This window comes from Megascapheus bottae, chromosome 16 (genome assembly GCF_031878675.1).
Source record: "Megascapheus bottae isolate mThoBot1 chromosome 16, mThoBot2.hap1, whole genome shotgun sequence".
NCBI classification, from domain to species: Eukaryota; Metazoa; Chordata; class Mammalia; order Rodentia; family Geomyidae; genus Megascapheus; species Megascapheus bottae.
The window spans coordinates 43,029,652-43,054,714 of record NC_143524.1 but is presented as its reverse complement, the minus strand read 5'-3'; the positions used below and the strand labels follow the sequence as shown (position 1 = coordinate 43,054,714).

Sequence of the window (25,063 nt, the reverse complement as noted above, 5' to 3'; positions counted from 1 at the left end):
GAACATGTATTTATTTTGTGCTGATACTGAGGCTTGAACACAGGGCCTCAGGTTCTCACCTGTTCTGTTTTTGCTCAAGGCTGGTATGCCACCTTTGAGCCACACCTCTACTGCCAGCTTTTTGTTGGTTAGAGATAAGAATGGTATGGACTTTTCTGTCTGGGCTGGCTTCCAGCCATGATTCCCAGTTCTCAACCTCCTGACTTCTATCAGTGCCCAGACCTAAATTAGATTGTTTTAGAGGAAATGAATTTTTAATTCTCAAGTAAGATGGATTTAATGACAGGTTGCCTTTAATCATAACACATCTCCAGAAAGGAAATTAGCAAAGACTTCAGATTCTGAAACGGATCCAATTTCTAGTTGCACAGTTTAAATGGAATATTTTATATTTTTATTATACTTCAGTGGTTTATATTTATTTTTGAAATGTTCTCGTTTCTATTCTTCTCTTCCTTTAAAAGAGGCTTATTAGTTATGAGGACTCTAAGCTATAGTTGAGTGGAGGTAATTATCAATATCGGGAACTCCTTTGTTGATTGGCTTATTTATTTGTTTAGGTTCTAGGCTTATCTTACATTGACCGCCTACCTTTATAGAGCATAGACATAATACTAGTTTTACTTTGCAGCATGTGCTTATATACTTTTCTTCAGTGTCATAGTAACTATGTATTAAAATACTGAAAGTGCACTATATAGTTATAAGAAGTGGCTTATGCCTAGCTATTCAGGAGGTTGAGATCTGGAGATTATAGTTTAAAGCCAGTCTAAGCAGGCTTTGTGACATCTCCAATTAACCAGCATGAAGGCAAAAGTGAGGCTTGAGCACAAAAGCTTAGTGTTGAGGCTGAGTTGAAGGCCCAGGAATAACATGCTTTCATGCACAGTGTGTGTACACGCACACACAAACACACAAATACTGAATTTGTTCAGTTTATATAGGCCTTGAACTGTGATTCTCCTGTCTCTGCCTCCTAAGTGTCTGAGATTACAGATATGAACTAGATACCTTGGATCAATCTGACCTCTTAAATCCAGGGATCAAATGATCTGCAGTTAGTCTTTTCAGTGTGCCTAGCTCTTAATCAGAGCTTGCGTTTTTTTTTTTTTTTTTTTGCCAGTCCTGGGGCTTGAACTCAGGGCCTGGGCTCTGTCCTTGGACATGTTTTGCCCAAGGCTAGCACTCTTATCACTTGAGGCACAGCACCACTTCTGTCTATTTTAGTGTATGTGGTACCGAGGAATTGAATCCAGGGCTTCATGCATGCTAGGCGAGCACTCTACCAGTAGGCTATGCTCCTAGCCACATCAGTGCTTTTAAAATAGAGCCAAATTGTTTGTATATAATCACTTGGTAAAATTCTTTCTAGTGGTAAAGACTGATTTAATGGATATCTGAAGCCAAAAACAGTTGAATCAATTGGGAAGTTTGTCTGCAGTTTCTCTTTTCCTTCTAGCCCCTCGCGCGCGCGCGCGCTCTCTCTCTCTCTCTCTCTCTCTCTCTCTCTCTCTCTCTCTCTCTCTCCCCCTCCCCCTCCCCCTCTCCCTCTCCCTCTCCCTCTCCCTCTCCCTCTCCCTCCCTCTCTCTCTCTCTCCCTCTCTCTCTCTCTCTCTCCCTCCCTCTCCCCCTCTCCCCTCCCCCTCTCTCCCTCTCCTCCTCTCCTCCTGTTCCTCTGTCCCCCCCCCCCCTTTGGTACTGAGCTACATCCCAGTGCCCTCATTTTTTTTTTTTTTTTAAAGAAAATTCATCCTGTTCTGTTGTTTTTTCCTTCTTTCAAAGTTTTATGTCTGGAAAGAATTTTTAAAGTGTAAAACTTTATGTCCATAAGGGAATATATAACAGATAAAAAAATTATGTTTTGAATAGGTATGATTCAAAAGTACAAAAGGCTACCATGTAAAAATTCAAAAGAAGTGAACGCTGGTGGCTCACTCCTGTAATCCTAGCTACTCAGGAGGCTGAGAACTGTGGATTGAGGTTTGAAGCCAACTAAGGCAGAAACATCTGCAAGACTCCATCTCTCTAAAAGATTGCAGCAAAACAGCTGAAGTGGAGACATGGCTTAAATGTCTTGGCACCACTGACAGTCTGAAGCCCCACGTTGAAGCCTGGGCACTGGTACACACATAGAAGGGCTACGAGTAAATTACAATGTAAACACTGAGATAAAATGACTCTGATAACAGTCTCTTTTTCCCACCTGAGGCTCTCTGCATCGTTTCTGTGTCTACAGGCAAGTTGGTACCAATAGGAAATCAAAGATTCTTCCAGAATCATTTGTGCCTGGTTGTATTATCGAAGCATGCCCTTGTGCTGGCACATCCTAGGGTCCTATAGGTCCAAGCCTCAAGGCACTGGGGCTTTTGGGGGCTGTGACTACGAGCACTCACTGGATGGGAGGTAGAGCAGTGTTCCCTGGTGGACATTAATACTCGTAGATATTCTTGTGGTTGTGCACTCTTTATTCCAGCCATTGGGTGGGGGTGAGATTTGAATTTGAAGCCAGCCTAGGCCAGACCCTGTCCCAAGAAACCAGAACCCAAATGGAAATCTTGATAGCATCTGTTCCTTCGCCCCGTGGTGTGCAGCCGTGGGAGTGAACCACACGATGTAGTATTTCTCACGGCCTCCCCGGGCTTTTGTGTTTGGCCGGCAGGTAAACAGTCTGCGTGTGGCGGATCCTGTGGAGGCCTTGCCGCAGCTCCAAGACTGCAGCATCTTCGTCAAGATTATTAACGGCATGTGAGTATGCAACCTACCTGCCCTTCAGGGGGAGCTGCCTGCCTCAGTGGCGTCGGAATGTCAGGAGTCTGGGCGAGCCCCCCAAAGGCCAGCACTTGAACCTTGTCCTTTCAGTCTGATCCCATCTGAAGTCTTCCCCACTCTTGCATAGAAGGGCCTGCCAGGCCCCTATGGCACAGGTCCAGAGCTCCCTATTCAGTAGGAGTGTTCTGTAGCCCTCTTATCTTTTTTTTTTGTTGTTTGTTTGTTTTTTTTGGGGGGGGTGGTCATAGGGCTTGACTGGAGATAGGACTTTAGTGCCCGGGCTGGCTTTGAACCTCGATCCTCAAGATCTCAGCCCCCTGAGTTGCTTGGGTTACTAGCATGAGCCACCGCACCTGGCTATAGCCCTCTTATCTTAATTCGGCCTCATACTCTCTTTTTTCTTTTTGGCAGTTCTGGGGCTTGAACTCAGGGCCTGAGCACTGTTGCTGGGCTTCATGCAGGCTAGGCAAGCACTCTTAACACTGAGCCACATTCCCATCTGTGCCCTCCCCCCTCCCCCCATGCTCTTCTCACAGGTCCTATTTACAACCTTGAGGTCCTACAGAGAAAGGAGAAGCACCTACATTTGAGGGAGCATTAGCACAGTTTAGATAGTACCCTTCCTATGCCACTATAACATTCCTGTTTTGTTGGTAAGTGATAGGACTTGAACTCAGGGCTTGGGCGCTGTTCCTAAGCTCTTTTGTTCAAGGCTAGTGTTCTACCACTTTGAGCCACAGTGTGATTTCTGGTTTTCTGGTGCTTAATTGGAGGTAAGAGTCTCAGGGACTTCAGTGCCTGCTCTGGCTTTGAACTGTGATCCTTAGATCTCAGCTTCCTGAGTAGCAAGGATTACATGTGTGAGTCACTGGTGCCCAGCAGCTTTAGAGACTTCTTTTGCAGGGCGGGGGGGGGGGGGGGGGGGGCAGTGCTGGGGTCTGAAGTCAGGGCCTGGACAATGTCCTCGGGGTTTCTCAAGGTTAGTGCTCCATTTGAGCCACAGTACTACTTCCAGCTTTTTTTCCCCCCTGCATATATGGTATCAAGAAATTGAACCCAGAGCTTTGTGTGTGCTAGGCAAGCACTCCTAGGCTACACTCCTGGCCTCAAGAGATTGTTTTTATCAGTGCTGTCAGCTGCTGATAGTCGGGAGAATTGCTTGAGACCAAGATTTCAAACCAGCTCGGGCGACATAGTGAGACACGATCTCTAAAATACCCTCCAAAACAACTTCCGTTAGGGGCTCATTTCCTCTCTCCTGGTGTGTTTGTTTTGGTGCTGGTCCTGGGGCTTGAATTCAAGGCCTAGGCACTGTCCCTGAGCTTTTTTGTTCAAAGCTAATGCTCTGCCACTTGAGCCATGCTCCACCTCTGACTTTTTTTTTTTTTTTTTTTTTTTTTGCCAGTCCTGGGGCTTGAACTCAGCCCAAACATTGTCTTTGGGCTTTCTCAAGACTAGAGCTCTACCATTTGAGCCACAGCACCACTTCCAGCTTTTTTCTATGGTACCAAGGAATCGAACCTGGGTGTTTGTGCATGCTAGGCAAGCACTCTACCACTAGGCCAAACTCCCGGCCCCACACTTCTGACTTTCTGATGATTAGTTGGAGGTAAGAGTCTTAGGAACTTTTCTATCTAGACAGGATTCAAACCTGGATCCTCAGATCTCAGCCTGTGGAGTAGCTGGGGTTGAGCAGCTGATACCCCGCCTCTCACCAGTTTTGATTCCTGCTTTATGCTGATGGAGTGGGAATTCCTGAAGTGCAGTTTTTGTTAATTACATCATCATGGTCCTGCTTAGCTTTACAGGTCTTTTCTTTTTTCAAGGCTTTTTTTTTTTTTTGAGGCGAGCAATGCAAAGGTTTGAACTGTGCTTGCCATATAGGCATGCTCCTGCTTGAGCTGTACTCCCCACAAGACGCTGTAGAGGGGTTATAACTCACCTGTGAACCAGCCATTACTCCTGACATCTTTTTTTTTTTTTTTTTTTTTTTGGTGCATCATGGTGCTTGGACTCTGGGCTTGGGCGCTGTCCCTGAACTCTTTAGCTGAAGGCTACCACCCTACCCCTGGGCCTGGGTACTGTCCCTGAGCTCTTCAGTTCAAGGCTACCATCATCCTCCTGGAGTCACAGCCCCATTTTCCGTTTTCTAGTGTTTAATTGGAGATAAAGAGTCACACTTCCTTTAGTGCCTGGGCTGGCTTTGAACTTCGATCCTTGGATCTCAGCCTCCTAAGTAGTTAGAACTACAGGCATGAGCCACTGTGCCCAGAAATGATTATTTTTCAACCCCACTGAAGAGGTAGTTCCGGTTACTCATCAATGTCTGCTAAATGCACTAGGCTGGCAATATCTAGTCCACTGTTTAATTATAATGTCACTAAAATAAAAGAGATAACTAGGTAGAGTAGGTCTTCAAATGTAATGTAACAGTAGGTAGCAGGTTCTTCTGACTCCAGAGTAGATTGAAGAAAATTTGAAAATATCCATTTCCTTGGCCTGATGACAGTTTAGTTGATGGGTTCAGGAGTGAGGGGGTGTGTGTGTGTGTGCATCTGCGTCTCCTCGTCTCCTTGCACTAAGCCACTGCTGGTTTATAACCTGGAAATTTTTTTCCTAGGGAAATTGAAGATGCCAGCTCTAAGTTGTTTTCAGAAGTGTACCTGAGATAAGAGTAGGGGCTGGGGAGAGTGGACTGTTGAAATCCCAGTCTAACTCAGCTTCTTTCCGATAATGCAGACTAATGGCTTTTGTGGAGAACAGGTGGAGCTCTTGTGGTTATTGAGTTTCTGGTACTGCTTCCGCTGTTAAAGTGAATCGGAAGCCTTATTCAGAGGAGCACAGTGAAGGAGCAAAGTTCTCAAGCAGAAGAAGCTGTGGGAACGGGACAAGACTGGGTTCCTCAGCCACTTGGTTTTCTCTGTAGGAAATGCATTGTCATCAACTCCTAACAATTTTTCGTGGAATGAGCAGCCTAAAGCAGAGACGGCCATGAGGCTTGCATAGCCAAGTTGGTGGAAGGCATTTCACCTACAGCTCTAGGCATTTGTTTTACTGACAGTGACCTCTGCTGTTCACAGTGAAAAGCAGCTCTTAGCTGCCAGTCAGTGGGGACACTTCCAACAGCCCGCAGTTGCCGGGGTTTCAGCCACTATTAGAGCATGGGCAGTAGTGGCGTGGTAGCTATTCCTGGGCTTACCTCCTTTGTGTGCTGGTACCAAGGTTTAAGTTCGAGGCCTCATACTCTCATCTATCTTCTTCACAGCTGGCACTCTACTACTTGAGCCATACCTCTCACCTGGCATTTTGTTAATTAGAGATGCCCAGGCTGGCTTTGAACCAAAGTCCTCCAGGTTTCAGGCCTTCTGAATAGCCAGTATTAGAAGTGTCTTACTGGTACCTGGCTTTTTTTTTGGCCAGTCCTGGGGCATCACTTCTGGCTTTTTGTGCATGGAGGAATCCAACCCTGGTTTTTGTGCACTCTACCACTAGGCCAAACTTCTGACCCCCTGGTACCTGGCTTTATATCCTCTTCTTTAGAAAATATTTAAGCTGTTTAGTAGATCATGCCTATACTCTCAGCTGCTCAGGATGCTGAAAGAAGATTGCTTGTTGTTTCTGTTTTTGTTTTGCTTTGTTTTTGCCAGTCCTTGGCCTTGAACTCAGGGACAGGGCACTGTACTTTTTGCTCAAGGATAGTGCTCTGCCACTTGAGCCACAGTACCACTTATGGCTTTTTTCTGTGTATGTGGTACTGAGGAATCAAACCCAGGGCTTCATGTGTGCTAGGCAAGCACTCTACTACTAGGCTATACTCCCATCCCCAAGTCTAGGAGTTTTAAGACCATCCTGGACAATGTAGCAAGATACCTATTCTTTCCTCCTTCTACATCTCAAGAAACAACAGGCAGTAAACTATAAAAGGTGGGGGGAGTGTTCAGTTTGGTTTAACTGAATTTTTTTTCAAACATATAACTGGAGAAAATGTTACATATTTTATTTAGTGGGATACACTTAAGCAAAATATCCCTCTACTCTGAAGCAAGCTGACATTCGCAGCTGTGTGTGGGTGGGGAAGATGGCTCATTTAGGAGTCAGTGCAGATATAAGTGCCTCTGCAAGCCTAGGAGCCCCTAAGTGAAGGCCCACTGTCCAGAATGCCTTTTGCAGGGCTCTGCTTGGAGATCCTTTGCAATCCCTTGGAAGGCGAGGACAGCAGTGGCTCATGGTCTTTGCTTGGGTACTGCATGTTCCTCATAGCGTGTCTGGCACTGTGGGGTTTCGGGGCCTGCCCTCCAGAGAGTTGGTTGAGACCCTCACGGTTCCTTTAGCCAATCAGCATCGCCAGTTCAGCTTGGAAAGTAAAGCATTAGTCCTCTGAAAATGAAGCACAGTGACAATGAGTGACCTAGTGGCCACAGCCTGGCTATTTGAGGTTGCCCCTCCCCCGCTTGACTCCTCCTTCCTGCCCTGCTCTCTCCATATTTTTGCCTTGCAGTTAAATGAGGGCCAAGGGAGTCAGGGCCATTCAGAAAGGTGAATCACAGAGCATGGTGGTTCATACCTATAATCTCAGTATTCAGGAGATGGAGACAGGAGAATTTTCAGTTTTGAGGCCAGCCTGGGTTAAATAATGAGATCATGTCTCAAGACACAAACATAAAAGATTGATTACCCCTTGACTCAGCCTTCATCCCAGAGTGAGATCTTTGCTCTGTCCCTGCAGAAACTTGTCCCTTCCATCCCATGGGCTTCCCTCACTCTCTGAAGCTGCTTCATGTCTTAGATTTGAGTCATTCAGAGCTGTTTAGGCTAGTTTGTGTTGCCCCTTTCCTGCATAGCGTTTTCATATTTGCAAATGTGATAGCAGGGTGTCCTCTTTTCCAGAAGAACCCATGCCCCAGGCCCCACTTCTCATCAGACCTTCCATCTCAATAAGTGGAGTTCTTACTAGCTACTGATCCAGTATAGAATAGAACAAGTGTGAAGGGAGGGAAGGGAGCAGGAAACAAGCAGGCAGAGGTCACTAAATACTATGGTCCTAATACTTGTTGTCAGTTGTGAGGCTTAAACTCAGCCTGGGCACTGTCCCTGAGCTCTTTTGTTCAAGGCTAGTGTAAGCCACAGTTCCACTTCTGGTTTCTGGTGGCTAATTGGAGTTGAGTCTCTCAGATTTTCTTGCCTTGGCTAGCTTTGAACTGTGATCCTCAAATCTTAACCTCCTGAGGACTCAATAACTGCATACCTAAAGCTATGGACATGGTAATGAAAATATAAACATAACTATATAGACATAAAAACCTATGACTCCATACGCATAATGTCTTATTTCATAAATTAATATGATTTTATGACATGCAAACCCTTAGCCTAATTTTGATTAAGTTCTAAATACTAAGTCCCAGTGATTGTAAATAGAGATACCCTCCTTGAACACTTGTTTGTTAAATTTGTCATTTAAAATATGATGTGAAAATCAACGTTAATAAATTCTTTAATAAAAAAGTATCTTAACCTCCTGAGTAGCTAGGATTACAGGTATGAGACTCCAGCTTCAGCTCTAATACTTGTTCTTTTCCTAGCCATGGCGCTGAAGAGGGCCAGCAAATCCTGCAGCAGCCAGTGCCAGAGAGACTGGACTTTGTGTGCAGTTTCCTGCAGAGTAAGTGCCTTTCCTCTCCAGCCAGGCAGCTCTGGCTCCTGGAATTTGAGACCCCAGATGAATTAGTCAAGGGTAATAACTGAGCTGAGTACAGCCAGGTCAGACTCCTGGTTTTGAAATGCCTTAGCCATCAGTGTAAGAAGTGTGGCCTTTCAGATGGGAGTCTGTCTCCTGTCTAGCCCATCTCCCACCTGCCTTCCCAGCACTCTTCCCAGACCCCGTGGTCTTCTGTTCCCCCTACTTTGAGAAGCCAGAGGAGAGGAAATCCTTATTACTTTACCTTGGCAAGAAAAAGGTTTTCTTACATAACTCCCCAGATAGGTGTGGAGGGCTTAGTACAAGATCAGAGAAGAGACCTTGACTTGCTCACTACTTATACTTTCTGGATGTAAGTTTCCCATCTGTAATATAGATAGATGCAGGTGATCACACTGCAGGCAGATAGGAGAATTAAAGAAGAAGCTGAGAACACAATGATTGTCAGCCCCCCTTCCCCAGACTTAGACTGTACCTCCCCCTCAAGAGAATTGTAGGAGATGAAGCAGCACAAAGTTAATAACTAAGGCTGGGCCCTCTGGCAGCACAGGAGCCAGGGATCCTCAGTTGCCCTGTCCTCCTCCCCTGTGGGCTTCTTGTGTCGACTTAGTTGGGACAGAACTCTAGAGTGACCTAGAACTTGGCTCCCTCTATGGTGCTAAGGTGCTGAGTAATCAGGTAAGCCTGTCCTAATCCTGAGTCCCTAGCCTGTCCTTTCGCCCTGGGGCCTGTGGGCTGCCTGTGGATGGAAGTGTAAGGCAGGCAGAAGACTCAGGAAGAATCAGCCTAGATCTCGTAGCCCCTTTCTGGTTGGCATTCTGCTTTGCAGGTTCAGATGTGCTGAGGATGTCAAATGTGGTTCCCAGGAAGTTTACCCTCTTTTCTATGGTACTTTTATTGCAGAAAATCGAAAACCTTCTTCCTCTTCTGAATGTGTGGTGTCTGCACAGAAGGTGATGGAGGGGTCAGAGCTGGAATTGGCCAAGGTATCCGTGGCACCTGTTCCACGTGGGGTAGGGAGAGGTGGCTGCGGGAGCTTTAGGGGCTGGCTCTTGAGGCAGAGGACTGGGAAGTGCTTTGTTTCTTGGCTCTTAGAAGCAGAGGGGACTGGGGGAGGGGGGACCAGACAGCCACCTGTGTAAGATGGGGGTCCAGTCCTAAGCAAGGATTCTAGAAGTGTGTGGTCTTCTGACAGAGGTTCACTATACCTGCCCCGAAGGCCACATCTGGACCCTCAGGCATCAGGTCTCATCTGCAGTCCACTGTATTTCCTCTGCCGGTCTGTAGAAAGGCCTTGCCTTTGTGCTTGCTTGCAATACTGGGCATTTAGCCATGCAGGAATCCAAAAACCGAAATCAAAGTGTCTCCTGGGGCTCTTTAACCTGGTGGCCTGGAACTGCTGCCAATAAAGGCATTTGGGGTGACAATAGCTCAAGGTCCCCAAACATCCCTAAGTAGGCACATTGGGTAGTAGCACTGAGTGGGAACATTTAATGACTGCCTCCTCTGTGGCTTCTAGATAACCATGCTGCTCTTGTACCATGCAACCATGAGCTCCAGAAGCTCCCGGGACTGGGACCAGTTTGAGTACAGGATTCAGGTAAGCACTTGACTTCCACTTGACTCTTGGGCCCAGCCTGGCTCCCCTCACCCTGTTCCTTTCTTTTCCCTTTGTCTTTTCTTTGTTGTTGTTGGTCATGGGGCTTGAATTCTGGGCCTGGGCACTGTCCCTGAGCTCTTCATCTCAAGGCTACTACCCTACCCCCTAAGCCACAGCAACACTTCTGGTTTTCTGGTGGTTAATTGGAGATAAGAGTATCACTGACTTTAGTGCCGGGGATGGCTTTGAACCACGGTCCTCAGATCTCAGCCTCCTGAGTAGCTAGGATTATGGGCATGAGTCACCAGCTCATGCTTGGAGCTGAGCTTGGAGCTTTGAATCTGAGAGGAAGAATAGGATCCATCAGGGCTTGGGACTCAGAAACCTGACACTGGCAGGGATGGAGTCCTCCCAGCACTTCTCTGATTGCATAATGAGGCTCCTTTTTTCCTTCTGTGGCATAGGCTGAGTTAGCTGTCATCCTGAAGTTCATGCTAGACCATGAAGATGGATTGAATCTTAATGAGGACCTACAGAACTTTCTGGCAAAAGGTAAGTAGGCCATTCCTGAGGATCCTCTCATCTCTGAGTAGATTGTACTGATTGTGAAGAATGGGGGGGACTGTGTTCCCCAACACACAACATAGGATCAGTGCTTAGGAATAAAGTGTTTGTATGTATTTATTTTGGGGGCCTGGACTCAGTCTGGGCCCTGTCCTTGAACTCTTTAGCTCAAGGCTATCGCCCTACCCCTTCAGCCACAGCACCACTTCCCATTTTCTAGAGATTAATTGGAGATAAGAGTGTCTCTTTCTTTAGTGCCCCACTGGCTTTGGCTTTGAGCTATGATCCTTAGATCTCGGCCTCCTCAGTAGCTAGGATTACAGGTGTGAGCCACTATGCCCAGCTTATTTATTTATATTTTGTCAGTTATATGGCTTAAATGCAGGGCCTGGATGCTATTCCTAAGCTATTTTGTTCAAGGCTTGTGCTCTACCACTTTGAGCCACAGCTCCACTTCTAGTTTTCTAGTGGTTGGTTGGAGATAAGAGTCTGCCAGACTTTCCTGCCCAGGCTGACTGAACTATCATCCTCAAAACTCAGTCTTCTGAGTAGCAAGGATTACAGGCATGTGCCACCAGCACCTGGCCCAATGTGATTTTAAACTGTCATGAGTCCAGGCTAAGAAGCTGGGAATAGATAAACTGCTTTCCTTTCAGGAAGCTCATGTGCTGGGTGCAAGGCAGGTACATAAGAACCAGTAAGCATGGAACTGAGCGGGTGGCCTAGTGGTAGAGTGCTTGCGTAGCATGCACAAAGATCCAGGTTCTATTCCTCGATACCACATATGTAGAAAAAAGCTGAAAGTGGTGCTATGGCTCAAATGGTAGGGCTCTAACCTTGAGAAAGCCCAAGGACAGTGCTCAGGCCCTAAGCTTAAGCCCACGACTAGGCAAAAAAAAAAACCAAAAAACCAGTAAGCATGATAGGGAACCAAGTGTGGAATATGCCAGATGTCTCCTTGCCATCCAACAGAAAGAGCGAGAGCTTTGTCAGTTTTCAGCTGAGGTCTTTGACAAGGGCTTGGGCAAGTTCTTTTTTGGCTGTTGAATTTGGCACTGTTGTGTATGTTTGAGTCCATGGGTTGGGGCTGTGAGTATAGGATGCCGGGGAGCTCTGGGCCAGATGTGGGTTTGTAGGATGGCCACTGAAGCTGCAAGAACTATGGGCAGAGTATGGATGAGAAAGAGGAGGAGGAAGAGGTGGTAGAGGGATGAAGGAAGGGAGGGAAGAGATAGCCAAGTCCTACGAAAATGGTTATGGGAACCACGGGAAGAAAGAGGTGGTTTGGAAAAAAGACACCTGGGTTTAGTAAGAGCTCAGAGAGGAAGAGTGGTGAAATGGAAGGAGGCTCTAGCATGGGAAGCTGTTGGGAGCTGGAGGAGACCCTGCCCAGGACGCAAACTGGGTAGTGTTGGCTTGAGAGCTCGGTCTGGCATCTGAGCAGAGGAACCTCCTCACCATACTCTGCTTTTCTAAACACTGTGCTCCAAGTAAATGGAAACCTTACACTTGATTTTGGTCAGACACTGACTTCTGCCGTCATGCTCTGCCTGGCTTCTGCCTTTGCATAAAAATGTCAGCAGAATCACCCCTGTAAGATAATCTCTCCCATTGTGTGAGGATGCAGATCTGGCTTGGTCCTCTGTCTGTCATCCCATCCACTCACTGGTAGCTGGAGATTAAGATGGTCAAGGTTTGAGGCTAGCTCAGGCAAAACATTAAGGAGACTCTATTTCAAAAAAAGATAGGCCAGGTGTGGTTTCCAATGCCTAGTTGAGTAGAAGCTGTAGGCAGGAGGAATGTGGTTCAAGGTTAGTCCTGGTCGAAAGTATGAGACCTCTGAGAAATAAAAGCCAAAAGGGGTGGGGATGTATCTTGAATAGTAGTTCACGTGCTTGTATACCTCTCCCTCCACTATCCAAAAAGAGTCAAGTCCCTTTATCCCAGTACTAATTTTGGTTTGTTTGTCTTCTTAGCCCTAGTTCCTGTCTCTTCCACTGATTCTAGCACACTGCCTGAAGGGTTCTCCCCACCCAGCCACCACGGCAAGAGGGATGTTCGCTTTCTAGAGCTGCAGAGAGTTGCCTCTTCTTCCAGTGGGAACAGGTATGTCCTGGAACAAGCTTCCACCTCCGTTCAGTCCCGCATCCCTGGCATTCTGGAGGCCAAGTTGTTGGTCAGACGCTCTCTTCCTCAAGGGATGCTTAGAGGATGTGGCAGGCCCGGGCTTTCCTCTTGGGAGCCAGTACTATTGGGGTACATGGCGGGGGTCTGTCACGGGCAGGCCCCCCTCTCTCAAAGGCCATTCTTTGTTGATGGAATTCCTTTTTCCTGGGAGAATCTGTCCACAACCTCCCCCCACACCCCCCATCAAAGACATTAGTGCATAGAGAAGAGAGGAGAAAAACATGTCCCGGTCACGTGACAAGGCATGAGGTTAGCACAGCAAATGGAAACCTGAGGCTTGGGCCTCCCGACCAGTGTTCCCCGTCATCCCCCCGCCCTGCTTGCGGCCCAGGCTGCTACTCCTTGCACTTACCCTGCACCTGTATCCTCTCGTCTACCTTAGCTTCCTCTCAGGTTCTCCAGCCTCCCCCATGGGTGACATCCTGCAGACTCCACAGTTCCAGATGAGGCGGCTGAAGAAACAGCTGGCAGATGAAAGGAACAACCGGGATGAGCTGGAGCTGGAGCTAGCTGAGAACCGCAAGCTCCTCACCGAGAAAGGTGTGTGACCGGCATGCTGCACGCGCAGCCATCTGGGATTTCTATCCAGGGAAGCTTTCGTGGCAGCTTAGCCTCCCATGTTGTCCCCCTGCTGGCCCTGGAGTAGAGCCTAGCCTGGGCCGAGGGTCAGGCTGACCTCCTGGAAGCTGGGTTCTGTTCTTGCCCCCCATGCCCCCTTTCCTGTAGACTGGACACTGGGAGCTTGCTGCTCCCATGGCTCTGTGCTCACTCTGCTCTCCTCCCCCCCGCTGCGGGGCAGATGCACAGATAGCCTTGATGCAGCAGCGCATCGACCGCCTGGCTCTGCTGAGCGAGAAGCAGGCGACCAGCCCTCCAGAGCCCAGGGAGCTTGAGGAGCTGCACAGCAAGAACGAGAGGTACTTCCCCCACCCCCCCTCAGCTCATGCCTGCCCTGCCAGCCCCCGCCCCTGGTTAGAAACCACACTCTCTTCGCTGTTCCCCACCCCTGTAGTCTCACCATGCGGCTGCATGAGACTTTGAAGCAGTGCCAGGACCTGAAGTCAGAGAAGAGCCAAATGGATCGCAAGATCAACCAGCTTTCTGAGGAGAATGGCGACCTTTCCTTTAAGGTCAGGGGGCTACTGACTTGTGCGTAGAGGCCCATAAGCCACTCTGCTAAGACCTGTGTCCTTGGCCCCTTTCTTTGTCCTCTGATTGGCTGCAGTGGTTGTGGCCCTACATATTGATGTGTGGCCATGAGTCAGAGGTGTGATCAGCTGTGATTGAATGGGGGTGGGAAAGGATCTCTGGAGGCATCGATCTTGGGCTTCAGGGCTGCTGGTGACAGATTTGACCCTGGGTGATGGGCCTCCCTCTTGCGTCTCAGCTGCGGGAGTTTGCCAGTCACTTGCAGCAGCTCCAGGGCGCTCTCAACGAGCTCACAGAAGAGCACAGCAAGGCCACTGAGGAGTGGGTGGAGAAGCAGGCCCGTTTCGAGAAGGAGCTCAGCACAGCCCTACAGGACAAGGTAACCATGAGGTGGGGAATAGGGCGAGCTCAGTCTACTTCCTGGCTCTACAGGGTGGCCCGGGCGTAAGATGCTTTCTCAGTAGTGTGGAGTCATGGAATGGTGTGGCTTAAGTCCCAGACACTTGTGACCGCTGTCTGCTCTGGTGCAGATGTTAGGGATGAAGCACTCAGCCAATTAGTATTAGTTACTCTTTGAGCTAGGGTATCTTTTACCTGAAGCTGGGGCTTTTCTAATTCGGTAATACATAGACTTTGTGGGTTGAAAATTCTCATCTTATTTATTTTTGATTTTTTTTAAATTGTCGGTAATGTATAGAGGGGTTACAGTTACATTCGTCAAGTAGAGGGTGTACTACTTCTTCAACATTGATACCCCTTATCATGTTTTTGTCCTCTCCCTCCCCCAGCATCTCTAATCTTAAAATGCTCCAGCATCCAAAAGTTCTTTGTTATTTTGTTTTTTGCCAGTCCTGGGCTTGATCTCAGAGCCTGAGCACTCTCCTTGCTCAAGGCTAGAGCTCTACCACTTGAGCCTCAGCACCAATTCCAGCTTTTCCTATGTATATGGTACTGAGGAATCGAACCCGGGTCTTCATGCATGCTAGGCAAGCACTCTACCACTAGGCCAAACTTTTGGCCTATTTTGTTTTTGGGTTTTTTTGGTTGCGGGGCTTGAACTCTGAGCCTGGGTGCTGTCCTTGAGTTCTTCAGCTCAAGGCCAGCACTCTACCACTGGAGCCACAGTACCACTTCTGGCTCTATTTCTGTAGAACTGAGGAATCAAACCCAGGGCTTCATGCATGCTAGGCAAGCCCTCTACCACTAAACCACATTCCCACCACATTCTCAACCACTTTGAGCCAAAGCGCCACTTCCCATCCAAAACTTTTTTTGTCAGAATCTAGCTATGCAGCCCAAGTTGACCTTGACTGCCCTATTTCCACCTCCTGAGTGCTGGGATTGCACCATGCTTGTCTCGAAATCCAAAACTTTCTGAGCATGATTGTTGGAGCTTGAAAGGATTTTGGATTTCAGATTTCCAAATTTGGGATGCTTAAGTTGTATTGCTATTAATAAAAACCTAACTGCCATTTGCTAAAGCATATAGCTGTTGGACAAAGCCCTTAGCATCTAGATGTCAGGTTCTCTTTTGTGAAAACAACAGTAATAGCTTCCTTCCAGACCTGTGGGTGGATTAGGAGTTTAGAGGTGCAACCAGAACAATGCCTGCCAACCAACAGTAGATGGCAGAGAGCCTATATTAATGCCCAGGGGCTGTTTTCATGCCGGTCGTAATAGAAATAATCTGGGAGTCAAGGACTGTCTGAGGAACGATATGGGATGAGTTGGAAGTAAGTGCAATAATCTCCCATTGTGACAACTCAGTCCTAGAACCTGGGGTTAGAAAAGTCCCTCGTGGATCCAGGTTGATGGCTTTTCTTCCTTTCTTTCCCTCTCCCTCCCTCCTTCCTCCCCCCCCCACACACTTTGCCAGTTCTGGGGCTGGAACTCTGGGACCTAGATGCTATCCCTGAGTTTCTCTTGCTCAAGGCTAGCACTCTACCACTGGAGCCACAGCACCACTTCTGGCTCTATTTCTGTAGAAGTGAGGAATCCAATCCAGGGCTTCATGCACACTAGGCAAGCCCTCTACCACTAAACCACATTCCCAGCCCCTTTGGCTTCTTTCTAAATCAAGGCAAAAGGAGATTAGGTAGCAGGAGTGTCCAGCCTCGGAGCAGTCCTGAGTCTGGTGACAGTCTAGGCTTCTTGCACACTGTACACGTGAGGTTTGTTTTTGTTTTGTTTTGTTTTTTGCCAGTCCTGGGCCTTGAGCTTTCTCAAGGCTACAGCTCTACCAATTGAGCCTCAGCACTACTTCTGGCTTTTTTGCTATGTATGTGGTACTGAGGAATCGAACCTGGTTCTTCGTACATGCTAGGCAAGCACTCTACCTCTAGGCCAAACTCCCGGCCCTCACTTGAGTTTTTTTTTACTCCCAGAAATGCCTTGAAGAAAAGAATGAAATCCTTCAGGGGAAAGTTTCCCAGCTGGAAGAGCGTTTGGCTCAGCTGCAGGAGAACCCTCCTGAGGAGAAGGGCGAGGTGCTGGGCGACGTCCTGCAGGTAGGAACACACAGGAGCCAAAGGGAAACCCTGTGTGCTGGGGCTGCTTCTTGGGGCCCCTCAGTGCCCAGAGGGTGTGGTGACTGTGAAGTCAGGCTAATCCCCATTCATCTCTTTATCCCACCAGTTGGAGACCCTGAAGCAAGAGACTGCCACTCTTTCTGCAAACAATACCCAGCTCCAAGCCAGGGTGGAGACGCTGGAGCAGGAGCGGGGCCAGCAGGAAGCCCAGCTACTTGCTGAGAGGGGCCACTTTGAAGAAGAGAAGCAGCAGCTGGCCAGTCTGATTGCTGACCTGCAGAGCTCTGTCTCCAACCTGGGTCAGGCCAAGGAGGAGCTGGAGCAGGCCTCCCAGGCCCAGGGGGCCCAGCTGACGGCCCAGGTGGCCTCTCTGACCACAGAGCTCACCACCCTTAAAGCCACCCTTCAGCAGCAGGATCAGGAACTGAGCAGCCTGAAGCAGCAGGCCCAAAAGGACCAGGCCCAGCTAGCACAGACCCTCCAGCAGCAGGAGCACACCTCGCAGGGCCTCCGTCACCAGGTGGAGGAGCTGAGCAGCAGTCTGAAGGAGAAGGAGCAGCAGTTGGACAAGGTGGTCAAGGAGCAGGAGGTCACCAAGCGGGACTATGCCCAGCAGTTGGCCACAGCGGCTGACGCTCGAGAGGCTGCCTTAAGGGAGAGGGATGCCATTCGCCAGCAGCTGGAGGCAGTGGAGAAAGAGAAGGCTGCTAAACTAGAGATTCTGCAGCAGCAACTTAGGGCTGCCAAAGAGGCCCAGGATGGCGCCCAGACCACAGTGACACGGGCCCAGCGGGAGAGGACAGAGTTGAGCCAAAAGGTGGAGGAACTCCAGACCCAAGTTGAAGCAGGCCACCAGAAGTGGCGTGAGGCCCAGGGCCAGGTGACAGAGCTGGAGGCTCAGCTGAAGGCTGAGCAGCAAAAGGCAACTGAGCGAGAAAGAGTGGCCCAGGAGAAAAGCCAGCTCCAGGAGCGGCTCCAGGCCCTAGAGGAGTCCTTGAAGATCGCCAAGGGCAGCCTGGAAGAGGAGAAGCGCAGGGTTGCAGATGCCCTGGAGGAGAAGCAGCGCCACGTCTCTGAGCTGGAGGCAAAGTCTCGAAGCCTGGCAGAGCAGCAGGAGCAGGAGCGGAAGGAGCTAGAAGAGGAGAAGACTGGGCGCAAGGGGCTAGAGGCCCGACTGCAGCAGCTTGGGGAGGCCCATCAGGCTGAGATAGCAGCCCTGCGGCAGGAGTTGACAGAGGCCAAGGGCTCCCGGCATAGGGCTGAGAGTGAATGTGAGCAGCTGGGCAAGGAGGTGGCAACCTGGCGGGAGCGGTTCGAGGAGAGGCAGCGAGAGGAGGCACAGTATAATGCCGCCTTCCAGGATCAGCTGATGACACTGAAAGAAGAGTGTGACAGGGCCCGCAAGGAGCTACAGGAGGCAAAGTCCCACAGCGAGCTCCAGATTAGCCGGCTGCAGAGCGAGCTCGCTCAGCTCCATGCCAACCTGGCCAGAGCCCTCCAGCAAGTCCAAGAGAAGGAGGTCAGGGCCCAGAAGCTGGCAGATGACCTCTCCACTCTGCAGGAGAAGATGGCAGCCACCAGCAAGGAAGTAGTCCGCCTGGAGGCCTTGGTACGCAAGGCAAGTGAACAGCAAGACCCGGCCTCTGAGGGGTTGCTGAAGGAGCCCCCGACGGAGGCAGACAGAGAGGCAGAGTGGCCAGAAGAACGTCCAGGACGGCCATTCTGCAGCACACAGGCCGCACTGAAAGCCATGGAACGCGAGGCCGAGCAGATGGGTAGTGAGCTGGAGCGGCTGCGGGCAGCGCTCATGGAGAGCCAAGGGCAGCAGCAGGAAGAGCGTGGGCAGCAGGAAAGGGAGGTGGCAAGGTTGACCCAGGAGCATGGCCAGGCCCAAGCTGACCTCGCCCTGGAGAAGGCAGCCAAGGCAGAGCTCGAGATGCGACTGCAGAATGCTCTCAACGAACACCGTGTGGAGTTCGCCAGCTTGCGAGAGGCACTGACCCAAGCCCTGGCAGAGAAGGAGGGCAAGGACCAGGAGCTGGCTAAGCTTCGTGGGCAGGAAGCAGCCCAAAGAGCGGAGCTGACAGAGCTTCAGCAAACCCTGGAGCAGCTGAGGGCACAGTTGGACCAGAAGGAAAAGGAACCCCAGCCTTCTGTGGGGGTGGCTGGTGGAGAAGGCACTGCTTCTGTGGGAGCCAACAAGCCAGAGGCTCCAGTGCCCGAGCTGGAGGCACTGCGGGCAGAAGTGAGCAAGCTGGAGAAGCAGTGTCAGCAGCAACAGGAGCGGGCCCATGGCCTGGCCTGCAGTCTGGAGTCGGAGCGAGCCACCCGGGCAGAGCAGGACAAAGCCTTGGAGGCTCTGCGGGGCCAATTAGAAGAGAAGGCCCGGGAGCTGGGGCACAGTCAGGCCGCCTCGGCGTCCACCCAGAGGGAGCTGGCCACCCTCCGAGCCAAGGCTCAAGACCACAGCAAGGCTGAGGAGGAGTGGAAGGCCCAGGTGGCCCGGGGCCAGCAGGAGGCAGAGAGAAAAGGCAGCCTCATCAGCAGCCTGGAGGAGGAGGTGTCCATCCTGAACCGGCAGGTACTGGAGAAGGAGGGAGAGAGCAAGGAGCTCAAGCTGCTGGTTGTAGCCGAGTCAGAGAAGAGCCGGAAGCTGGAGGAGAGGCTGCGCCTGCTGCAGGCTGAGACAGCCAGCAACAGTGCCCGGGCAGCTGAACGCAGCTCGGCTCTGCGGGAGGAGGTGCAGAGCCTCCGGGAGGAGGTGGAGAAGCAGCGTGGGGCCTCGGAGAACCTGCGGCAGGAGCTGGCCGCACAGGCAGAGCGAGCTGAGGAGCTGGGCCAAGAACTGAAGGCGTGGCAGGAGAAGTTCTTCCAGAAGGAGCAGGCCCTGTCTGCCCTGCAGCTGGAGCACACCAGCGCGCAGGCGCTGGTGAGTGAGCTGCTGCCGGCCAAGCACCTCTGCCAGCAGCTGCAGGCCGACCAGGCAGCAGCTGAGAAGCGCCACCGGGAGGAGCTGGAACAGAGCAAGCAGGCGGCTGGCGGGCTGCGGGCAGAGCTGCTACGGGCACAGCGGGATCTGGGGGAGCTGGTGTCCCTGCGGCAGAAGGTGACCGAGCAGGAGCGGGCAGCCCAGCAGCTGCGGGCCGAGAAGGCCAGCTATGCTGAACAGCTGAGCATGCTAAAGAAGGCGCACGGCCTGCTGGCAGAGGAGAACCGGGGGTTGGGGGAGCGGGCCAGCCTCGGCCGGCAGTTTCTGGAAGTGGAGCTGGACCAGGCCCGGGAGAAGTATGTCCAGGAGTTGGCAGCTGTGCGGGCAGATGCCGAGTCCCGCTTGGCTGAGATGCAGCGGGAGACGCAGAGCGCTGCCCGGGAGCTCGAGGTGATGACCGCCAAGTATGAGGGTGCCAAGGCGAAGGTCCTGGAGGAGAGGCAGCACTTCCAAGAAGAGAGGCAGAAGCTCACTGCCCAGGTAATGTGCCTGGCGCTCCCACCCTGGCTTGTCCCCCTCCTTGCTGGAAAGGAGAGGTGGCTGGTAGCCATTGCCCCTCCAGCCCTCAGCGTGCTAGGCAAATGCTATCCCCTCAGAGCTACATCCCCAGCCTGGACCCCTCTGCACTTAGTCCCTGTGGGGAATATGTCAGCGCCTGGGAGAGGTTGCCGGCAGCTGCCCGGCGCACCTCAGGCTCCGTCTCACTGTGTCCATTGCCCCTACACACAGGTGGAGCAGCTAGAGGCCTTGCAGAGAGAGCAGTCTAAGCAGGTAATGCCTGGGGTCCTTGCTAAGTGCTGGCTGCTTAAACGGTGACCAGTGTCGTGCATGACCCTGCTGTGGCTTGCCTCCGCTCACTCCCGTGCCGACTGTTTGTGAAGGGGGCAGGGCGCCCAGGAGGCCTCCTCCGCCATCCCAGGTCGGCCTCTACCCCTTGCTCTCTCTCCAGCCTGCCAGCCACAAAGGGGAGCCTCAGGGCCGCCTAAAGCCTCCTGGGTCCTGCTCAGCTAAGGAATGGCAGCTCCCCATGGGCCTTGTTAGCATACCACCTTCCTTCCTGCTGTGTGGACCTAGCAGAGCTCCCCACGCTTCCCCCAAGGCAGTGCTGGAGGGGTCAGAAGGGCGGTGCTAGGGCACCAGCACCCATAGCCACCGTACCCATACCTCTGGGGCCTGAGAGCCAAGAAGGGCTGTGCCTGAAACCCCATGCCTGTGTAGTAAGTAGTTGACTGAGATCACTGCCTGTGGGTTAGGCCTTCTGTTTTTCCCTTCTCCCTTCTAAGACTGACATGGTGGAGGACCATTCAGTTGACAAACAGCAATGGAGCCCTTGTCTCTCTCTCCTTTGCTGCCTGGCTATGCTACAACTCCCAGAATGCCTGGAGGAGCCAGGGGGTGCTTGTTTGTGGCTGCTTCATGGGAGGGGGGGCTTGGATGTGTGGGCTGCCCCTGCTCTTGTCCCCATGCCCCCTGCTAATCACACAGCTGCATGGCTCACACTGGCACTAACGGCTCATGGAGAAAGAAAGAGGTGTGAGCAGCTGGACTGGAGCAGCTTGGCTCCTGGGGGAGGTTGGGGAGGCAGTGTGGACAATGTCTGGTAGAGCATCTAACCTGTTCTTGCTCCCGGCCAGGGACGTTTGGGGTTGGAAACAGTAGTGAAGGCTTCCAGTCAGCTCTGATTATGGTGGCTCTGGCCAGGGCTGGAGCAGGGACCTAAGTGGAATTGGAATTGGGGGTAGCACTCTGTGGATAGCCCCTGGTTTGTCCAGATGCCTGGGAAAAAATTTCTCTTTCCAACTTGCTTTGTCTGTCCTTCCCCACCAGATGGAAGAGCTGAGTAAGAAGCTGGCTGAGTATGACCAAGCCAGCAAGGTGCAGCAGCAGAAGCTGAAGGTAGGACTGCTGGAGAGACAGGTCTGGCATCGGAATGGGGTGGGGTGGGGAGGCGTGGGGTGGGCATGTGCCCTCTGGGAGCTCAAGGGAGGATCAGAGGTTCCCACCCATACACACTCATTCCAGTCAGGCTCGCAGTAGCTCCGTGCCTGGAATGGCCAGTCTGGAATACATATACATAGCAAGACCCTACCTCAGAGAACCAAGGGCTAGGGCCAGCCCTAATGGCATGCACCTGGGATCCCAATAATCGAGGCAGAAATCAAGAAGTTTAAATCCAGTTCAGGCAAAATGTTAGTGAGTTCTCATCTCAGCCGACAAGCAAGGTGTGCTGAGATGTGTCTGTAATGCCAGCTATGCAGGAGGCTTAGCTAGTTAGGAGGATCCTGAAGTCAGGCCAGCCTAGGCAAAACAGAACCTTCAATGCTGCGGATGTAGCTCAATGACAGAACACCTTAGCATGTGCAAGGCCCTCAGTTTGGTGCCTGGCACTTCCTAAGAAAGTTTACCCCCTTTCAGCTTTTCATTTGCACTAGTGCGGTTTCCCCTGTGCAGTAGCTGTGTAGCTAGTGGTTAGCTTATTGAGTAGACTGGCTGTAGGTTGTGATGCCATCCTGCAGCCCAACCTAGGGAGTCCAAGGCTCTGAGGTGAGAGGTCCGTCCATGCAGTAGTGTCTCCTCCCCCCACACACACCTTTTTATTTTTTTGCCAGTCCCGGGCTTGAGCTCAGGGCCTGAGCACTGTCCTTGAACTTTCTGAAGACTGGCACTCTACATCTTGAGCCTCAGCACCATTTCTGGTTTTTTCTATATGTGTGGTACTGAGAAATCAAACCCAGGTCTTCGTGCATGCTAGGCAAGCACTCTACCACTAGGCCAAACTCCTGGCCCCGTGTCTCCCCTTTTTGCCCCCACACAAGAGTATCATTTAGGCCAAGCTGGCCTCCAACTTTAGTGTGCTGTCTCACTCTTCCCCTAGGCTTTCCAAGCCCAGGGAGGTGAGAGCCAGCAGGAGGCCCAGCGCCTCCAGGCCCAGCTGAAGGAGCTGCAAGCCCAGCTGAGCCAGAAGGAGCAGGCTGTGGAGCACTACAAGCTGCAGGTGAGGAGCCTGGCTAGCCGCCCCTCCCCCACCACACCTGCCCCCTGCCCCCTGCCCCCGAGGCTGTACCTTGCCCCACTCGCCCTGGCTGTCCACACAGATGGAGAAAGCCAAGACCCATTATGATGCCAAAAAGCAGCAGAACCAAGAGCTGCAGGAGCAGCTGCAGGACCAGGAGCAGCTGCAGAAGGAGAACAAGGAGCTTCGGGCAGAAGCTGACCGCCTGGGCCGGGAGCTGCAGCAAGCAGGGCTCAAGACCAAGGAGGCTGAACAGACCTGCCGCCACCTAACGGCCCAGGTGCGCAGCCTGGAGGCCCAGGTAAGCATTTGCCTGAAGACTTACCTCATCCTAGGGGACCGCTGCACCCTCCTCTGAGGCCATCCCTGCTCCTCGGCTTGCTTCACTCCCCCCTAGGTGGCCCACGCAGACCAGCAACTTCGAGACCTGGGGAAATTTCAGGTGGCAACTGATGCCCTAAAGAGCCGTGAGCCACAGGCCAAGTCACAGCTGGACTTGAGTATCGACAGCCTGGATCTGAGCTACGAGGAGGGGACCCCACACCCCATCACCAGGTCAGAAGGCCCCTTCCACCTGAGTGCCTGCTGTGCAACTGGCTGGGGTCTAGGCAATGGGACAGGGAGATAAATGAGGTGCTGTACCTTGACCCTCTGAAAGTTCAGAGAGAACAAAGCTCAGAGAGAACAAAGCAAAAGTATTGCAGGGGTGAAGGCAGAAGGGGGGTGAGCCAGTGTGAGCAGAAGTGGGGAAGGGGCCTGGCTTCCTGCAGGTCCTGAGGATCTGAGGATTGCAACTGAGCCCGGAGTTAGATTTGCATCTTGCATTTTTGATAACTAGTGTAGAAGTTAGTGCTGGAAACAGTGTTTGTTGTATTAAACTATGTTTACACTGTACTTAAGAAGCACTCAGAACAACTGTAACCACTCATTCTCCTCCAGCACCCCTGAAGGCGGATCCTCAGAGGAAAGTCCTCGTGCACACTTGCAGGGAGGGTGCTACCATGTGGCCAGTGGGGACTGGGCTGCTGCTGCATTCGTTTACTGTGCTTAGGTGATGCACAAGAGCAGACAGGGCCTTATTTGGGATCCACTGTTTGTGGCATGCTGTGGCATCCAGGGTCTGTAGCTGAAAGCATGTTCTCAGGCGTGGCCAATTCAGGCATTGCTGGAGTAGAAGGGTTGGGAGGAGCCAGGGGAGTGGACTGAGAGGAGGGGTCTAGGTCCAGTGTTTTTCTTGGGACCGTTGAGGGCCATCTGCTTGTAGCAAATGTAGGAAATTGTCACTCCAGCACAAGAGGGCAGACAATCCTCAGAGCTGCACCCTAGCAGATTTCTTTTCCATAGCAAGCCACCACGTACCCAGCTAGATGGCACCAACATCCCTGGAGAGCCTGCCTCGCCTATCTCCCAGCGCCTACCCCCCAAGGTAGAATCCCTGGAGAGTCTCTACTTCACCCCCATCCCTGCTCGGGGTCAGCCCCCCTTGGAGAGCAGCCTGGACTCCCTGGGGGACGTCTTCCCGGATTCGGGCCGTAAGACCCGCTCTGCTCGCCGGCGCACCACGCAAATCATCAACATCACCATGACCAAGGTCAGGCTGTGGCACTGCAGGACTGTGACGCCCGCTTCTCACTGGGGCCACAGGCAGGAAAGCTGATCTCGGGAGGGGCAGGGGCTTGCTTAGAGTTGCTTCTCCATCCAGAGGGTGAGCTCAAGTTAGACTCACCTCCTCTGTGCAGGCCGAAGGGAGAGAAGCGCCTGAGGGTTGGGCTGCCAGGCTCTGGGCCTTGCTCCAGTCGGCTGGGGAGGAAGGCTGATCCCTTTGGTGCAGAAGGACCTCTGGTTGGGGTTTCCTTTGTTATCAGGAGAAAGCTCAGGGATCTTAAGAAGACAGTCCAGCTCCAGGACAGAGACGGCAAGACTGCCTGTGTTCTGGCTCTGGCCCAGCACCTCTTAGCTGATGTGGGATTTGGGGCTGCTCATTATACATTTTTTTTGGCTAGTCCTGGGGCGTGAACTCAGGTTCTGGGCACTGTCCTTGGACACTTTTTGCTTAAGGCTATAGCTCTGCCACTTGCACTACAGCACCACTTCTAGCTTTTTCTATGTATGTGGTACTGAGGAATCGAACCTGGGTCTTTGTACATGCTAGGCAAGTACTCTACCATTAGGTCAAACTCCCGGCCCTTGTTACACTTTTTTACACTTTACCTGACATGTGGCTGTGCTGTGGGTTCTGGGGGTGGGGAATGGGAAGAGACAGCTTTGCTTTGCAGTCAGGATCCCCTAGACTCCACCACAGTTTTTCTTTCTCTCTTCCAGAAATTAGATATGGAGGAACCAGACAGCGCCAACTCATCCTTCTACAGCACCCAGTCCGCCCCTACCTCCCAGGCCAACCTCCGCGCTGCCTCCTCCTCACAGTCACTAGCTCGCCTCGGCTCTCCTGATGATGGCAACTCGACCTTACTCAGCCTGCCTGGCTACCGGCCCACTACACGCAGCTCTGCTCGCCGATCTCAGGCTGGGGTATCCAGTGGGGCCCCACCAGGTGAGGTACCACAGG

At 51.7% G+C, this 25,063-nt stretch overlaps 1 protein-coding gene and 1 long non-coding RNA gene across 9 annotated transcripts in view; one reads left to right on the top strand and one right to left on the bottom strand.

Annotated features, from left to right (window-relative positions):
* Numa1 (nuclear mitotic apparatus protein 1) overlaps positions 1–25,063 on the top strand; it is a 78,003-nt gene that overhangs the window by 50,205 nt on the left and 2,735 nt on the right. For 6 of the 8 annotated variants that reach the window (XM_090348343.1, XM_090348341.1, XM_090348342.1 and 3 more), the window contains 19 exons: positions 2,660–2,745; positions 8,352–8,431; positions 9,371–9,453; positions 9,987–10,067; positions 10,532–10,619; positions 12,608–12,737; positions 13,201–13,358; positions 13,618–13,735; positions 13,831–13,948; positions 14,206–14,346; positions 16,352–16,474; positions 16,602–19,964; positions 20,214–20,255; positions 21,312–21,380; positions 22,360–22,479; positions 22,580–22,798; positions 22,895–23,052; positions 23,842–24,088; positions 24,820–25,048. In XM_090348343.1, coding sequence (XP_090204469.1) covers positions 2,660–2,745; positions 8,352–8,431; positions 9,371–9,453; positions 9,987–10,067; positions 10,532–10,619; positions 12,608–12,737; positions 13,201–13,358; positions 13,618–13,735; positions 13,831–13,948; positions 14,206–14,346; positions 16,352–16,474; positions 16,602–19,964; positions 20,214–20,255; positions 21,312–21,380; positions 22,360–22,479; positions 22,580–22,798; positions 22,895–23,052; positions 23,842–24,088; positions 24,820–25,048 — 5,653 coding nt within the window. The remainder of the gene's footprint in view (positions 1–2,659; positions 2,746–8,351; positions 8,432–9,370; positions 9,454–9,986; positions 10,068–10,531; positions 10,620–12,607; positions 12,738–13,200; positions 13,359–13,617; positions 13,736–13,830; positions 13,949–14,205; positions 14,347–16,351; positions 16,475–16,601; positions 19,965–20,213; positions 20,256–21,311; positions 21,381–22,359; positions 22,480–22,579; positions 22,799–22,894; positions 23,053–23,841; positions 24,089–24,819; positions 25,049–25,063) is intronic. The other 2 variants (XM_090348346.1, XM_090348345.1) reach the window with 2 other exon arrangements.
* LOC150053449 (uncharacterized) lies at positions 6,762–13,226 on the bottom strand. The gene is made up of 3 exons (XR_016538087.1): positions 13,171–13,226; positions 8,712–8,832; positions 6,762–7,146 (listed from the first exon to the last, which is right to left on the bottom strand). It is a non-coding gene; the product is annotated as an uncharacterized LOC150053449 (long non-coding RNA).